The sequence below is a fragment of the Otolemur garnettii genome, unplaced genomic scaffold (genome assembly GCF_000181295.1).
Source record: "Otolemur garnettii isolate 467f Iridium unplaced genomic scaffold, OtoGar3 scaffold00001, whole genome shotgun sequence".
Classification (NCBI taxonomy): domain Eukaryota; kingdom Metazoa; phylum Chordata; class Mammalia; order Primates; family Galagidae; genus Otolemur; species Otolemur garnettii.
Window position 1 is genome coordinate 46216941 of NW_003852396.1, and position 18145 is coordinate 46235085.

The 18145-nt window shown below is 49.0% G+C and overlaps 1 protein-coding gene across 5 annotated transcripts in view; it reads right to left on the bottom strand.

Annotated features, from left to right (window-relative positions):
• The window catches only part of ABCC8 (ATP binding cassette subfamily C member 8), a 74711-nt gene extending 72574 nt beyond the window's left edge, over positions 1-2137 (bottom strand). For 4 of the 5 annotated variants that reach the window (XM_023518250.1, XM_023518228.1, XM_003781147.2 and 1 more), the window contains exons 1-2: positions 1940-2137; positions 554-695 (exon numbers count right to left, since the gene is read on the bottom strand). In XM_023518250.1, the coding sequence (XP_023374018.1) occupies positions 554-695; positions 1940-2087 (290 nt within the window). In that variant the 5' untranslated portion in view covers positions 2088-2137. The remainder of the gene's footprint in view (positions 1-553; positions 696-1939) is intronic. The other variant, XM_023518132.1, reaches the window with a different exon arrangement.
• Between the last annotated feature and the right edge of the window lie 16008 nt (positions 2138-18145).

Below are 18145 nucleotides of genomic sequence, written 5' to 3' on the forward strand. Positions count from 1 at the left end.
CTCTGCCTCCCAAGTAGCTGGGACCACAGGCGCCCGCCACAATGCCCGGCTATTTTTTGGTTGTAGCCGTCATTGTTGTTTGGCAGGCTGGGCTGGGTTTGAACCCACCACCTTGGGTGTGCATGGCTGGCGCCTTAGCCACTTGAGCCACAGATGCCAAGCCACAATGAAAGGTCTTAAGCAAGAGTGAGTGAGGTACTTAGATTTTTTTTTTTTTTCTCAAGAAGATAACCCGGTAGCTTATGGAAGAGGCCCAGCCTCATCTCCAGGAGTTGGGGCACTCTGATAGGCTCCAGCATTATTTCACTGGGTTGTGACATGCAAATCCATGTTCCCTCTACCCTCCTGGACTGAAGGCAGGGCCTAGGTCTCGTTTGTGTCTGGTGCCTGGCTCAGAAAGCCTGGCAAACAGAAGACACTGAATAAATAATTGCTGGAAGTCATAGCAAACCATACTGGTTCCTGGAATGCAGGTAAGCTGGGGGCTCCCTGGGCCTTTCAGGAAGCACCCTGGAGCACATCCAGCCTTCTGAGTCCACAGATAGTCACTCACCCATCAGACAGCACGCCCTCTGCGATCTCACACACCAGCACGAAGAGCAGCATGAAGGTCAGGATCCAGCGCAGGTCGTGCCCAGGGAAATGCAGCCATGTGCTGTGATGGATGTGCACCTTGGAGCTCTGACTGCCCCACCCTGCAAGGAGGAATTGTCAGAGGTGGGAAAGCTGGCCCCCCTGGAGAAGGGTGCATGGACCCCAGGGGTTGCTTGGGCTGAGTCCACAGTGTGTTGAAGAGAGTACAAATGTGTACATTTGTGCATGAGAATTCCCAAGGGTAGTACACATGAACTAAACACCCAGGCATGAAGCCTGGGCCCTCTCCGGCTGGTCCTCTGAGCGTCTCCGTTTTTTATGTTGATATGTTGTGTGCCAGGTTATCAAGTAAATAAACCATTTGGTTAAGAAGAGAAGTGTAAATGCTGTTTTGTGTTGATTTTTTGATGCACATGTATGTATGTTTCCTTCCTATTTCTGTCCCATTGTTTGTCAATAACTAGTAATTCTGCCTCTGCAGCAACCTCTTTTAAATTTATTTTTGTAACAATCTTTCCTTTCTTCTCCAAAGATTCATATGAATTTTAAGATTTGCTTTTTTCTTAATTAAAGTGAGTGAACAAATTTTGGGGGCCAAGTGACACTAGATGAGTTAACAGAGCTGACTAGCTGGGAAATTCAAAGTCTTGGTGAGGGCTGAGGGGGACCCAAGTGGCCAGGCACGCACTTCTGTCCTGACAGTAGCGCCCAACTTTGTGAGCAAGGGCGCTGGGGTCCCGGAGCCCACGAGTCGGAGCGACTTTGCACAGAGCTTGAGAAGAGCTCCACGGACACTCGCCCTGGTAGGGAGGTGGGAGAAGGGGACCCATGCCCCTCAGCTCTCGCCTCTCCTGCCCCAGGGCGTGGGGATCCCATGTCTGCCAAAGACCACTAACCACGGTCTAGCTCCGTCCCGCCTCTGAAGCGCAGGCTGCGCTCCTCCTTGGGCCCAGCTGCGGCTGACAGGAAGGGTGCCTTGCGGGAGGGGTGGCCCAGCTCTCTCCGCTGCGCCGCGGAGGGTGCAGCCTGACCACTTCCCGACCTTCCAGAGCGTGCGGAGCCCTCTTCTCCCAGATCTGGCCCCGCGGAGGCAAAACTTGGGGTTCCCCCGGGTCAGGAACATCCTCTGTGTCTGGTGCGGGCTGGGGGGCACCGCGGGGAGTGAAGGCAGGAGCGAGGGTGAGCGTGCGGGGACTGGCGTGCGGAACACAGGGCAAGGGACCCGGGGCTGGAGGCGGGTGGCGGCCGCGGGGCCGGGAGGGGCCGCGTAGCTGTGCTGGGCGCTGCGCCTTCTCCTCCCTCCCCGCTTCTCTCCCCTCCTCCGCTGCTCGCGGCTCGCGCTCACCGATGAAGAGGATGGGGAAGGTGATGAAGAGCAGGAAGACATGCGGCACCACGTTGAGCGCATCCACGAAGCAGCCGTTGTTGAGGACGCCCTGGTCTACCCGGTAGGCGGCCGAGTGATTCTCGCTGCCGCAGAAGGCCAGGGGCATGGCGGCGCGGCAGCAGGCGCGGGCTCCGGCAGGCTCCGCGCGCCTCCTGCGCCTCTGTCCCCAGCAGCTCCGCCGCTGGCCGGGCCGCTAGGCTCCCCCCTCCGCGGCCCCGCCCCGCCGGCGCTCCCTCTCCCCCACCCTCCCCTTCTCCGCTACCTGCGGGGCACCGGGGCCGCGCCCCGGGCCCGCGTTCCAGACGTGGCAGCGCCCCAGATGTGTGCTGGGGTCTCAGTGAGTGCCCCGCTGCGCGCGTGCGCTGGGGGGAAGGGGATAGGGCTGGCGGGGTGGGGGACACGCTACAGTCTGGGTGGGATGGTGGGGTGCTCGGAAGAGGGTCCTCGTGGGCCCGAGTGAGCGGGTTCGGGGTCCCGAGTGTGAGTTCACCAGGACATGGTGTGGGTGGATGGATGTGGTCAGGTCAGAGGGTAACTGCAAGGTCCTCGCCCCTTAGAAAGCCGCGAAGAAGCAGTTTTCCAAGCTGCTTTGAGAGGCGCTGGGAAAGTTTCAAAAGTGGTCCTAGGCGTGAGGCACTCCTAGGTTCTACTTTGCCTGCGCTTTCGCAGGAGGAAGCGCCCAACGCTACTGCTAAGCACAGGTTATAATTTCTTCCATTTTTCCGATGAGGAAGTTCCAAGGGAGCCGAAGGGAAGTTAGTTACATGGCTGACCCAAGGTCTCATGGCGGCAAGTAAGGAATCGTGGCTTGAACCCGGTTCATCAGAAGCCCTCATCCTCACCTTCACCTCCTAATTGACTCACGCCTCTAACACAGCACAGCCTCACAGCGACTGTGGACCAGTGGATACAATAGGTGCCAGCCCCAGGCTGAGAAAGAGGTGATGGGATTCTTAACCTGACCTGGGACAAAGTGAAATTGTAAAGACAAAGTTAGGCCTTCCTATAGGTCCTTGGAGAGATTTTCACGTCCCCAAAAGTTTATGTCATGTGTCAAAAGAACAGAAAATGGGATTCTTAGGTTAGATTTAAGAAGAACTTCCTAATTTAGAATAGGAAGCATAAATACACATGTTCTCAGGAAAGGTTAGGGGAATACAAAGGGAAGACCCCTTGAATACAGGTGGGGTTGGCTGGACAGCCTGAAGAGAGCAGGAGCGTAGGGTCTCAAGTCCTCAGCCAAGCTGGGACTTTGGGAAGCTCTCTGAAGCTGAAAGACGTTTCTTGCAGCCTCAGATAAAGTAGGGAAGACTTGGTGGGAATCAATGTCCAAGACAGGAGGTAATTAACCTGGGAAAATGCAGCAGCTGGAGTGACTATAGTGGGTCCATGTAGCCAAACAGAAAACGTTTCTGAGATAGCATCTGGTGAAAAAAAAAAAAAGGAAATGATTTTTTAGTGGTTATACTCAAATTAAATAGGTCTTCATGGAAAATTCATACTATGAAAAAACTGTGCATGAATTTCAATTTTTTTTGCACCAAAATAAACTCCCCTCATACATGTATGCATATTTGAATGCAAGTCTGCAGGGGAAACTCTGCCCTGGAAATAGTTTAGGGCAGTGCTTAGTACGAATTAGCTACCTTTGCTGTACAGGCCGTCCCTGAATTACTGATATCCGACAGATGTACAACTCACACTTATGAACAGAGGCTATTACAGGTGATAGGTAAATGTATCTGTTCCAACTCACATACAAATTCAACTCAAGAACAAGCCTACAGAATCTGCCTTGTTTGTAACCTGGGGATTGCCTATAGGTGTTATTATCATTCCCCTCTTTAAAAATGAGACAGCTGGCTCGGTGCCTGTGGCTCAAGTGGCTAAGGCGCCAGCCACATACACCTAAGGTGGCGGGTTCAAATCCAGCCCGGGCCCACCAAACAACAATGACGGCTGGAACCAAAAAATAGCCGGGCTTGTGGCGGGCGCCTGTGATCCCAGCTACTTGGGAGGCTGAGGCAAGAGACTTGCTTAAGCCCAGGAGTAGGAGGTTGCTGTGAGCTGTGATGCCATAGCACTCTACCCAGGGGGACAGCTTGAGGCTCTGTCTCAAAAAAAATAAAATTAAATTGAAATGAGACAGCTGAGGTTCAGAGAGATGAGATGATGTGCCTGTGGTCACCCAAGAAGATTTTTTTCCTTTCAGTTTTTTGTTTGTTTGTTGTCTACTTTCTGCAATGTTGTTATTTTGTTTTTGTAGTTCCAGTTCCAATTTCTGATACTTTTAGCAATGCTGTCTTTCTTATTAGCAGGTGTGATATACAGGATGTATTTTTAAGTATGGACTTCACCATTTCTAGTTGTGTGATTTGGGGCAAGTCACCAGTTTGCACTTTGGTTTCCACATTTCTAAAAGGAAAAAAATAATCAAGACCTCAGACCTCAGGATTAAAATGAGATTGTGGATGTGAACATGCTTTGTAAACTGGGAAACAATCCAAGCTACTTCATCCTCTGGGCAACCACACATGGCAGCCCCTCGATCAGGGAGGGCTATTTGGTTGTCTCTTTCTTGTTAAAGTGCTTGGTACAACCCCCACACTTGCCTGTTTGGGGCCATTTAAAATAAACAAAATGTCCAGTCCAGCCCAAGCTGGACCCCAGCTGAAAGAACTATTACGTGAACATCATCTGGGACTAAGAGTGTTACATCTGGAGTCCAGGAGACCTGCGTTTGCCATCTCTAGCACAAACTTCCCGTGTGACTATGGACAATGCCACCCTTCCCTGCACCTAGCTCTGTAGTGAGGATACCCACCACACTGCTGTCCCTGTCGGGGTGAGAGTCAGGCGCAGGACTTCCTCTGTGTCTTTGTGTCTTATACATTGCTCATCAACAGGGGGTTAGTTGAAAGAAAGAAGAAACAAACAAAACCCAAACAAACAAAAAAAACATGGTACTGTCCACTGTCGGACACTGTGGAGCAAGCACAGGGACTACAGTAGGGTTATGCATACTGACGCCGAAAGGTGTCCAAGACACAGACGCAGGGCGGCGTGTGCCCCATGAAGTCATTTGCGTCTCCAACAGAGCAATGTGTGTCTGTCAGGTGGCGCCGGGTCTCTGTGCTGCCCCACCACTGGCAATGCCCTCCTGCTTTTCTTGAGGGAGGCTGGAAGAAGGTCAGATCCTGGGAGCTTGCTTTGAGCAAGGGTACCCCCTTCTGAGAATTCGCAGCCATCCTTCCAGCAAAACAGAAAACCTGGGCTGGATTTTCGGGACTAGATTCCTACTCTCATTGGCTTGCTGGTGGGTGTGGCCTGAAGCCAAGGGGTGGGTGCAGGTAAAGGGTTACGGCAGAGCTTCAAAAAAGGCCCTTCCAGCTCTGATATTGTTCAGACTTTAGTGCCCTGCCTCTGTCTAGCTTACTGGATGTGCCGGTGACCATGGCAGAGGGGGTCATCATGATGATAAGGGTAACATAGTGATGTGGAGTGGTATCTTAAGAAATGAGCCCTTTCAGTAACCCCAATCAACAGAGGGCTGGTTAAAAACAAACAAAAACAAAAATCATGGATTACCTACACTATGCAAGGCTGTGCACCAAGTGCAGAGAATGAAGTAGGGCTACCTGTCCTGTCTGAGGAAAATGTCTCCCACTCCCTCCCCTTCAAGCAGTTGACCATGCAGCTGGACCCAGATGTTTCAAAGCCTGTGTCCACAGGAGAACTTAGAAGACTACAGAACCAGTAAAGGAGAGGATGGAGGTACTGACAAAGTGTCTTGGCTGGAACCTGGAAAGGAGAATTGATCTCTTTCTCATCTCTATCCTGCCCCATGTCAGAGAGAGCTCTGGAGAGAGGGACCCTGTGCTCGGTCTCCCCGCTTGTTATAGGGGTGGCTGAGAGACAGTCACTTAGAGGGACAGGCTGTACACCTATACAAGGGCTGTTTTGAAGAAAGGTTCCTCTGCCTCAGGGCAAGGTCACCAGACTGACAGAGTCAGGGGACCCGCAGCTATACTTGGATGTTGGGGTATGAGGCAGGAAAGAGATGGACCCTCCCTAGTGCCTTAGCACCACATAACTCGGGACATGGGGCAAGAACTCCAAGAAAGCCCAAGGTTAATGTTTTCTGACAGCCCGGTGGGTTGGAGGATTGATAGAGAAATTAAGTTCTTGCTCTTGCCCACTTAAGTTTTGGTCCAAGAGCACCTTCACTACCGAAGGCAACTTCCATATGTGACCTGGTTGTTCTACATCCTTGAAGCCATGTAAGGTCTATCTTAGCTTCTCATTGCATCCTGTAAAGATCTAAATCCCACTTCATGATTAAAAAGAAAATGAAGGCTTTCCTGAAGTCTTTACAGAGAGATGGGAAAGGCCTAATTCCCTGTCTCAAAGCAGAAACCTAGTAAAACTTCCCATTTCTCTTGTACCCGCAATGGTCTTCTCCCTGTGTGTTCCCTCGTATCTCATCTCTTCCACTTAGCCTCTTTTTAAAATTATGCTCCTTGTTCCCCAGAGCAAGTCATTATTTGCCTGCAGCTTGCATTGCCACTGAGGGCTTCCCAAGCTACTGAACATCCCCAAGCTCTTCTCCTCTTAGACAGATTATTGAGGGTGTAGGAGGATAAGATTTTCTCCTTTTTGTTTTACCACCTTTTGTTCAGTGCTTAGCATATGCCAACTACTTTTTGTGTTTTAAATTTCACAGTAACCGTGTAGTCATTACAACTATTGGAGAGAACTGAGGCTTAGGGAGGTTTAAGCCCCTTTCCCCAGATCACACAGCTGGGAATTGGTAGAGAAAGAATCCAAACCCAGCTAGGTCTGCCTTCAAAGCTTGTGCTGTTAACCACTTCCCAAAAGGATTGTGGAGCCACCGAGGACTTTTCTGCCTCTGTGACATTGGCTCCTGAGGAGGGAGTAAAAGTTCCAAACAACAGACCTTTAGAGAAACCTTTATATCTGTACATTTTACCTTTTCTCTGTATTGGAAACCAAAGGAGAACCCTAGTCCCATTGCTGGCATCAGTCAGGGGCCAGATGGGAGGATTCAAGTATGAGGGAGCCCTGCTGACTGGGGCCTCACTGCGTGGGTGAAGCAGGCACACAAATGACCCTGCAGTGATTTGCTTTGGAGACAGCTGCCAGTAGTGACAGAAGGGAATGAAGCATGTGAGCTGCACAGGGACAGTTCACGGTCTGGCCCAGTGCTGTGGAATCCCACAAGGTGCATTGGCTGACCCCTCTCCCTGCACAAGGCTGCACTGCAGCAGAATCTCCATGAGGGCCAACCCGAAGAGGATGCCTCTCTCTGGCACAGCCTGGACCCTGTCAGATGCCTCTGGCAGACATAGCCTGGCCTCAGCTGTCTGGGCCTGGAGAGCCTGGCCAGAGCTGGGGCTGAGGCCAGGTGAAGTGGGGCCCTGCTCAATAACCTCCCTTCCTTGTCACCTTCCTCCCCTCTCCCCAAGGGCATCTCAGCTCCTATCATCTGAGCAGAGCCTGCCTGCCTCCAAACTCCGTGCTAGGGGAAGTTCAGGCCCCTAACCAGCTGCATAACTTTGAGTGAGACAACCTTCCTTAGCCCCAGCTGTAAAATAGGAAAATAACCTGTTCCTCATGGACCATGTGTGAGAGAAATCCCAGCACCCAGAAGACACTCAGTCAAACTTCTACTGTCAGATCAGTTGGGGGCTTTCTTGCCTGAAATGCCAAGATGCTGATTATATATATATGGTTGAGTTCCTACCTAGCGCCAAATCATTTATTGCATTGTCTGGTTTGATCATCATCTCTCTTTAAGGTAAGTGGTATGATCACCATTACACAGATGAGTATGAGGCATAGAGGAAAATGCAGTTGTCCAAGGCCATCCAGCAAAGTAGGTGACAGGGTCCAGGTTCTTACTAGGGGCATCCTTCTAAGATACAGCGGTGAGTTTGGGTACAGGTAGAGTAAATGTAAAGGCAAAAAGGGGAGTGGGAGCCATCCATTAGGAAGGGGGTGGCTGGATGGACTTGTCCAGAGGCAGTAGAACAAGCCCCCATTCTTATTTAGACTGGCCAGTGGACTATGTGTCTGTACTAAATGTATATAGCTGACTTCCTTATTGCAATGGGCTGAAAGTTTATGCCCTCCCCAATACTAACCCCCAAGGTGATAGTATTAGGACATAGAGCCTTTGGGAGATAATTAGGTCATGATGGCACAGCCCTCATGAATGGGGTTAGTACCCTAATAAAGGAGGCCCCAGAGAGCTCATTTGCCCCTATCACCGTGAGGTTACAGTGAGAAGACAGTTGTCTACAAGGAAGGAGGCCCTCACCAAACTCTAAATCTGCTGGTGCCTTGATCTTGGACTTCTTAGCCTCCAGAATTGTGAAAAATCAATTTCTATTGTTTATAAGTCATCCGGCTTATGGTATTTTTTCTTATAGCAGCCCAAATGGGCTAAGACACCTGTGCACCGGTGAAAACTTGGTGTGGAAGTGCAAGTAAGCGTGGGCACACCTGCACCTGTTATTCTGTTGGGGAGAAGGAAGGAAGACCCTTCTTTGGTGCTTGACTGGGGAGGACCTCTCCATTCAGGTGAACAGAAATCTGAAAGGGACAGGGGGAGAGAGAGAGTTGATGTGGGAGAGAGTTGGGGGTGAGAGAGAGAGGCAGAGGCAGACTCACAGCAGTAACTTCTGTTCACCTATTCTAAAGAAGTATCACTCAAGTGCCCCTTCCTGTCCCATGTAAGGCTAAAATCCATTTTTAGCTAAAATATGTACATTAAAAATTTGAACTGGCTATTATATGAAATTTTAAGCATTTTTTTTCAATAGCCAGTGTGTCTTTGAAAAGATAATTATTTAATGATGTGAATGCTCTGGGACTCAGGCAGAGGATAGAGCCTGGTGAAGTTTTATTTTGAAGACCAAGTCCAGTGGTTTGGAGAGAGGCAACACATTTTCCATTGCAGCCAGAGAAATAGAAAATTCCTCTGCTATCCCAGGGGCCTCCTCATGTGGAGGGTTGGGGCAAGAGGGTGCTGAGGTGGAGCTTGATCCCCTCTTTGGGAAAATAACTTGGCTCAGCCAGAGGCTTGTCTGACGTGTAACGGAAGCAGTCAGAAGTAGTCAGTAATGGGCATTTATGAAGCACCTAGTGCATTCTAGCTGGGTTTCTCGGTAACTCTGCAAAATGTTACTGTGTCCTTAGGAAACCAGGCCCAGAGAGGCTGACAGTCTTGCTCTAGCTCACATAGCCCAGTAAGATTCAGAGCCTACCCTGGACCCCAGATTCAGCTGGGTCTGGAACCAATGTGCTTTCTGTGCCAGTGGTTCTCAAAATATGGTCCCTGGGCTAGTGACATCACTTGGGAATTTTTAGAAGCGCAAATGCTCAGGTCAGCCCCAAATCTGCTAAATCTAAAACTCAGGGGGTGGAGTCGAAAAATTTCCTTCTTCAAGTCCTCCAGGTGATTGTGATGCCTCCTAAAGTTTGAGAACCATGGCTCTCTACCACCCTGTCTCCTGATGAGGAATAATAACAGGCAGTCCCTGCCCTCAAGGGCTTACAGTGTGGCCAGGGGAACAAGGTAAATATAGATTTCCAGAAAAGAAAAGGAAAGAAGGAAAGGAAGGAAGGAAGGGAGGGAGGAAAAGAAAGGAAAGAGAGAAAGAAAGGAAAGAGAGAGAGAAAGAAAAAGGAAGGAAGGAAGGAAAGAAAGAAATGGCGACTCTGTGGAAAGGTAACCTGATGGAAGCTTTAGACAGGTGGCCTTGAGAGTTGGCCCAGTTGGTACAGGTGATAAAGTGGGAAGATGATCTGGCTGGGAAATAGAATGCCAGAGTAAAAGGTGGGGAAGGTCGGGTAAGACTTTCCAGATGCAGTGAGTGAACTAACGTGTCTTGCCAGGGTGAGGTGCACTGAGGGGAGTCGTAGAAAATAAGGAGGTGGAAAAGGGCTGGATTCCTAGTGCTCTGGAATTTTCAGCTGAGGAGGTCCCACACAGATTCTGCCCCTACAAGTGGCTGCCATTGTTCATTTGACAAATCACATTTAGGAAGTACTGTTGTGTGTGCCCAGCACCCAGCAAAGGAAGCAAATAAACAGGGCTTTCCAGAGGCTGCACTGTTCCCTCCGTTTCCCTCTGCAAGGACAGCTCTCCAACTCCCCTAGCCATCTGACAACCTCCATCTCAGCTTTCAACAGTGAGCTTAAATGTCACTTTCTAGGTAATCCTTCCCTGCACCTCCTCCACCAGGGCAGGCCAACTTAAAGGTCCCTCCCCTGCACGCCCCCCACTGTACCATCCAGCAATTGTGATGCTTCGTGTGTGGGTTTGCCATCCTGGGCTGGGAGCTACTGGAGAACTGAGACTGAGTCTATGGAGCTTTGGTTCTGGCACAGGGTTAAATAAGCTAAAAAAAATTTGTTAAGTGGATGAATGAATGAATGGACTCAATCAGCAATAAATGTTTACCCAGGGACATAACAGCTATGTGATTAGATAAGTGAAACATTGATGTCTACAAATTGGATTCTGGTTTTTCATTGAATTATATTGTTAGATATGCATTTTTCTTTTTGAGAGACTATTTTTTATTCATTTATTTTATTTTAAGACAGCTTCTTACCCTGTTACCTAGGCTGGGGTATAGTGGTGTGATCATAGCACACTGAAGCCTCCAACTCCTGAGCTCAAGTGATCCTTCTGGCTCAGCCTCCTGAGTCGTTGGGATGACAGGTACACACCATCATTCCTGGCTAATTTTTCCTCCCCTCCTCCTCCCTCCTCCCTTGAATTGAGTTGAGTTTTTCTCTTGTGTGGGCATGTATTCATTTGTCTACTGGCTTCATGTTAGTATTGAATACATTGAGTATTTGCTTTTCCATTTTTGTGGAACTTTACTAAGAAGAACGTGTTTCAACTCCATCCAGGTTAACACAAAAGATGTAAAGTCTCCATCTTTTTTCATGGCTGAATAGTACATATAGGTTTTCAGGCACTGTCCTTGGCTCATAACTCCCATAACTCGTATTACAGTCTCTTGTTATGATGCTGGGATGCTTTAGGCCTTAGAAGCAGGCCTTAAGAAACAGAATCTCTCTGACCTTCTCCTGCCCTCTTTTCACCTGCCAAGGGCAAGACTCTAATATGACTGTGGGTCGTAAGACCCTCATATGGGTCCTGCCCCATACTCTGGAGGAAGGAATGCTGCATAGAGAGGACAAGAAGAATCTGAACGGACAGGCCTTGCTGAATTTGGATCATGCCCCTTTTGTCTAATCACATTTCTGCAGGGTTGCCCATGCTTTAGTAATGGAAAACCAATGAGGTCTCCATAAAAGGTCCAAAGGATAGGGTTTGGGGAGTTTCCAGAGTGCTGAACATGTAGAAGCCAATGGGAAGATGAACAAGAGCTAAGCCATGTGCTGGAAGGGTGGGTCCCCCCAATTCCCCACTTGGGACCCTTCCAGACCTCACCCAATGTATCTCCTCATCTGCCCTTTATTTTTATCCTTTAAAATACCTTTTACACTAAACTGATAAACATAAGTAAACGTTTCTTTGAGTTCTGTGAACCACTCTAGCAAATTAAGGGATCCCAAAGAGGGGGTGTGTGAGAACCCCAACTTAAAGCCTGTCAGTTAGACATTCCAGAAGCCCAGATTTACACTGGTGGGAAGAAGGAGTTAGTTTTGGGAACTGAGCCCTCGCCCTGTGGGACCTGATGCTGTCTCAAGGTAGGGAGTGTCGGAATTAAATTGCAGGATGCCCAGCTGGTGTCTACTGCTTGGTGTGAGGGGGAAACCCCTGCATTTGGTTGCAGAAATATTCTGCATTGATTGTTTGTGGGGGAAAACAAGGTTTGAGGAGTTTTTCCCAAAGCACTCCCTAAATCCATTCACAGACTCTGAGTTAGGAGCTGCCAGCCTGAGGTGGCTGCCTGGTGGGCAGCTGTTGGACTGTGTTGAGGGTTTGGAGCCTCATCAGACAGGATTTTGCTCCCTGGTACCCATCAGGTGAGTGATAAGATCTGACATTGGTGAGGATCACCCTTAACCAATGAAGAGTCTGTGCCCACGGTGGCCAACTGTGCATGTCACATCCGGCAGAGGGAGAAACTCTGCTTGCTCTGAGGTAGCTGCCTTCTCTGCTTGCTGAGAAGCCCCGGCTAACTGCCAACCTGCAACCAATATACGTCATGTGCACATGAGGACTGTGGGGAAATAAAACTTCCTTGGATTTCTCAGTGCTCCTGTAAAAAGCCCCAGCCTCCGGAGAATTGGATGTGGCTATGATACAAAGAATTTTTGCTTTCACTTTCCCTAGAAATATTTTGCCCTTCACAGAGCACGAGAATTAGAACCATAGCTATTTGTCTAATTAATGGTTCTGTTCCAAAAGGACAGTAAAATGTATCTAGCAATTCTACTTCTGAGTCTATACCCAAAATAATTGGCAGCAGGGTCTTCAGGAGGTATTTGTATACCCCTATTCACAGCACCATTATTCACAATAGCCAAAAGGTAGAAGTAACCCAAGTGTCCCTTGAAAGTTGGACTGGTTAAACACAACGTGGTATTACATACCCACAATGGAATATTATTCAGTCTTGAAAAGGGAGGACATCCTGACACAAGCTACATGATTGAACCTTGAGGATATTATGCTAAGTGAAATACACCAGTCACAAAACGACAAATACTCCATAATTCCACTTGACGAGGTGCCTGGACTCATCAGATTTGTAGAGACAGAAAGCAGAATAGTGGTTGCCAAGGACTGGAGGAAGAAAAGGAGACTGAGAGTTAGTGCTTAATGAGTACAGAGTTTCAGTTTCGCAAGATGCAAAGAATTCTGGAGATATGTGGTGGTGATGGTTGCACAACACTGTGAATGGATTTAATACCACTGAACTGTACACTTAAAAATAATTAAGATGGTCAATTTTATATTATGTGTATTTACCACAATTTTTAAAAGAGGAAAATAAATCTTTTTTTTTTTTTTTTTTTGAGACAGAGTGTCATCATGTTGCCCTTGGTAGAGTCCTGTGGCATCATAGCTCACAGCAACCTCAAATTCTTGGGCTCAAGTGATTCTCTTGCCTCAGCCTCCCAAGTAGCTGGGACTACAGGTGCCTGCCACAACACCCAGCTATTTTTTTGTTGTAGTTGTCATTGTTGTTTTTAGCAGGCCTGGGCCAGGTTCGAACCTGCCAGCCCTGCTAATGTGGCTGGTGCCCTAAACACTGAGCTATGGGTGCTGAGCTACTGTGAAGATATTTTTAAGATGAGCTAAGACTTAAATCAGTAGACCTTGAGTGACTTACCCTCTATAACATGGGTGGGCTTTATTGAATCAGTTGAAGTCCATAATAGAAAAAAGACTTATATCCCCCAAGGACAGGCATTCTGCCAACAGACTGAATTTGAACTTGAACTGCAGTAACAGTTCTTCCCTGGGTCTCTAGCCTGCTGGCCTGCCTTGCAGTTTTTGGACTTTTTGGCCTCTGTGTGAGCCATTCCTTAACGTAAAAAAATCTTTTTCTCTCTCTCCCTTTCTCCCTCTTATTGCTTCTGTTTTTCTGGAGACCCCTAACTAATACAGATGGCCAGAACAGATTCCTGATGTCATTGTTTTAGTACTTCAAACCAGACAAACGTGACGTGAAATACTCCTGGAGTTTTCACTAAGATGGTCCTCTTGAGTAGAGTTTTTGTCCCTTAGAATCCAAAGGGTTCATTTGAGGAGGGACCAGTGAGCTCATACCTACTGGGCTCTCATTCCATACCATACTCAGTGCTTCCTTTTCAATTGGCTTAAGAGGCCTCGAAGGATACATAGAAGTTCATGTAGGCCTGAGGAGGGCAAAGTGGAGCGAGCACGTGCAGAGACACAGAGATGTGATGGAGCACGGCAGGCCGAGGAAACTGAACAGTCCAATGTGGCTGAAGCAGAGGAAGTGACGGGCAAGAACAAGGGCTGGAGAAATTGTTAAGGGCCAGGGGATTTGAGGCTTTGAATGCCAGGCTGAGAAGTTTGGACTTTGTCTTGAGAACCGCAAGGGAGCCATTGAAGATTTTTAAACAGGGCAGAGATAAGATGTGATTCAGGCTTTGGTTGGTTCACTCTGCAGTGAAAGACATAACCAGGCAGAAAGAAAATAGAAGCAGAGAGAAATTATTTTCCGGCTGGAGTTGTTCCCGGTGTCCCTGAAATCAGATTCTATATGTCCTTTCTCTCTCATCTACTCAAAGCAGAATAGCACAGTGGTTAATGATGTGCATTCCTGGAGCCACCCTGCCCGTGTGTCTCAGGCATATTGCTTAATGCCTTGGTTCCTCGGTTTCCTGAATGCAGGTACTGGCATTGTCTCCCTCATGGGGTTTGTTGTAATGATTAAATGAGTCGCTACATATTCAGAGCTCAGCACAGGGCTTGACATACAGTAAACATCTAGCAATTAGTAGGAATCTTTTTTCCTACTAAGGCCAGCAGTGGCCTCCTTGGGCCCCGGGAGGACAACTGCAGCCCTCTGCTCTCTGTGCGTCAGACAGCCCCACCTTCCTTCCCCAGGGGCCTGAGCCTGCCCTCCAGTTCTCACAGAGGCATGGCCAGCTCGGGCTCCAGGGAGCCAGAAATTGTCACTGCAGGGATGGACAGAACCAGGCTCTCAGCTCTGGAAACAGATTCTTAACCAAATGTCAGTCTCAAGAATTAGGCTGAACTGGGTGAGAATAAGCTTCCAGCCCACACAGGCCCAAAGGGATTGTCATAGCAGCACAGAGGCCACAAGCTCAGCCTTTTCACCTCCAACTTCCAGACACAGAGGTGAGAGGCTCAAGGTCAGTGCAGCAAACCCTGGGGAGCTGTGGAAAGTAACTTCAATGAGATGCATAGAATGCCAAGAGTTCAGAGCCAAAGGGCATCCTCAAATTCCCAGGCTTTTTAGGTTTATGTTTCTACTGTGTGGTGCAGAGAAAGGACAACTCTGCCCCCAATTTTGGGGGAGCCTGAAAAGTCATCCCCCCTTCCTTAATTTTTCTGAATATCCAGTGACAGGAGTTAGATTCCGGGGTGGCAAATAAGGTTTATCTGTGGGCCAAATTGGATGGGTTGTTGGTGGATGCCTGGTTGGCTGGCTAGGGAGGCTGATAGGGAAGCAGTGAGCTGGCCACATGTGTGGAAGGAAGTGGGTGGTGCAGGGGCAGTCCTTGGCCTTGGTAGGTGTCGGCCCTGCACGCTCAGCCTTGGTCACAGAAGTGGATCATGATGTCTGGCTCTACCCTCTGTGGACTCTCAGCGGAATCCCTCATGGTGGATCAGGAACTGGTTTAGGTTCTTATTCCCAATACTATACAAATTCTTTGAATTTTATTATTTGGTTAATGCCAATGTCTGCTAGGGAGAGCTGTGTACTTTGGGTTCAACATGGGACAACTTTCTAATGAGAGTTGATTCCCTGATGACAATGAAGAGTGAGTCATAAAAAAGGGAGCTGAATCCCACTGCAGCCCATTCATCCTGCTAGCCCCTAAGGCTCAGGACTATGTCACCCATGTCCCCAGACTCCTGTAATTGTCTTTCCTTCCCTACCCAGTATACAGGTTCCCGCCTTTCTCCTCTAACCAGGAGCCAAAGCCTTGTCTCACTCATCAGGTCCTGATAAGTACTGACAAACTCATTCACTCTAGCTGCAGAATTTTGAATGGTGAGGTTCCTGGCAGTGACACGCTGAAGGCCTCAGCAGCAGTCCTCACAGGTGGAGGTGACCATCACCAAACAGCAGCACATTTGCTCTTCTTCAATCATGAGGAGAATTGTTCTGCTGATTGTCCAGAATTCAAGGCATTCTAATGAGCCTGTCCAGCCCCATACACACATATAGCTATGGGGAAGAGGACATGTAATCTCTCTGGGGCCAGAGGGCTGGGCTGGGCTCTTCTTCCTTACCATGGGACTTAGAGTAAGTGACTTAACCTATTGTACATCAATCTTCTCTTGGTGTAATGAGTTGGTGGTAATAACAGTACCTGCCTTGTAGAGTTGATGAGCTTAGTGCAGAGAACAGCACCTGGCAGGTAATCAGTGGTGTTGTCATTAGGTTCCAAGGAAGGCCATGCTCCCATCCCAGGGATTGCAGCTTGAGATGGCAGACACAGGATGCAGCCCAGGGCTAGCACACAGTAGGTGACAGCAAATCGGGGCTCCCTCTTTGTTGGTTTGGGAATCAGTTCCAGAGCCAAGTTAGGCACCAGAAAAAAAATGCAGGGAACTTCTCCAAGTAGCTGCTGTTTCCAGGAGGCAGTGATTAGGAGGTGACTGTAATTTTGTCTCCACTGAGAAAGTCTGGCAGTTCCTCTCTCTCTGCTCCTCCCATGGATTTCCTTCGGTCTCACGTTGTAATTTTAGTCTGAGCCCCTTCCCTTGCTGTGATCCTGGGAGGTCCTGGGAGCAGAGATTGTGTCTGTTTTATGATGAAGTCCTCAGGGTCCGGCTCAGGCTGCAGCCTTGTGGTATGAGGTTGACACTCAGCTGAATGTAAGCTGACCTGATGAGTGGGCAATGGGTGTGTCCCCAAGGGGCTCCCTGCAATGTCCACTGCAGGGAGATGTTCTCCTCATGCAGAGATACTCTCCTATCAAACTGCCTTTCCTTGGGGCTCCAGTCAGTCTACTTTGACACCCAGGGTCTGCTGGGAAGGAAGCACCCCACAAGGTCCTTCTGTGGGGGTGGAGATCATGGCTTTCTGCCCAGAGAGCCTTCTGCCTCATATTCCATGCCAGGTGGGACACAACCTCCCAGCCACAGCTGACTGGACCTTGGTCCCTACTCCAGGGGCTGCCAACTTGGCCCAGTCAGATCCTACTCTGGGAACTTAGAACTGGGAAATAGAGATGGAGCCAGGCGGTGGTGGAGTCACCGTTGAACATTTGCCTAGACCAGCGGTTCTCAACCTGTGGGTTGCGACCCACAGGAACTATATTAAAGGGTCGCAGCATTAGGAAGGTTGAGAACCACTGGCCTAGAGTAAGGCAGAGGATTATGGTGGCCATATTCAGCTGAGCTCTGAGGAGGCAGACCAGGAGGCCTGGCAGGAACATAGTAAGAAGCCAAGGGGCTGTGAGGCAGCCACCAAGGGATAAAGAAAGCTGCTACTCTAAGACACCTTAAGTGAGAACCATTTTCCACTTCCAACCTTGAGAGGCCAGGGACACTATGTCTTCAGTCTTGGGTTTCCATGGCATGCCTGTACTGACATAATATCATTGTCCTCCCTGTAGCCAGCATCTTGGTCACTGTGGTCTGGAGGGCCTTGACTTGCCCAGACTGGGCCCTTAGACTTACACCCTTTTACCTCCTGCCTCAAGCCCAGTCCTTTCCCATGAAGTTCTGATGGATGTAGTTTCATGGAGGGAATGGGCTCCAGCACCTCCATCCCGCCCATGCTGTCTTGGTAACCTCAGGAAAAGCTGCTGTGGCTATGATGTCCAGGAGAGAATCTGGGAAACCCCACACTGTGAGAACCCTTTGGGGCTCCTGCGTTCAGCTATGCCTCCTGGAATTGAGCAAAGTCCCACCCACACAGATTTCATGTTTTGCCATTTTTGCTGAGAAGACACCAAAGCCCATCCCAGCTGGTCTCTAGCTTCCTAACCCTCTTCCCCAAGCCAGCACTGGCCATGTGATCACATCCTTTATACTAGACCCAAATCGTGGCACTGGAATCTGGTTCTTACCCATGAATAGGAGCCAAACCTTATGCTTTTTTATTTAACAGCCTTGAATCTGCTGTCCAAATTCACACTCGCTCCCATAAACTGGAAAAGAAATCTGTTTACTTTATTATTGAGCTCAGAGTAAGGTTTGCATCAGCCATTGTAGCAGCAATTACAGTAGGGGCCAGAAGAGAGAGATGGAGAGAGATTCAAGAGTTGGGTCTTATTAAATGAGTTCAAGATGGAGTCCCGTGGGGCTGGGAGAGACCAATTTCACTGGAGCAGAGGAAAGAAGTGAGTCCAAAATCCCAGAGGTCCTCTCCAGAACAGCTGGCTGCTCCCTCCTTTCTGCATTGGCTTTCAGAAAAGTGGCCTAGGGTGCTTCTCATCCAGCCCCAGATCAGGTCCAATGGAGGTCTGAAATTCCTG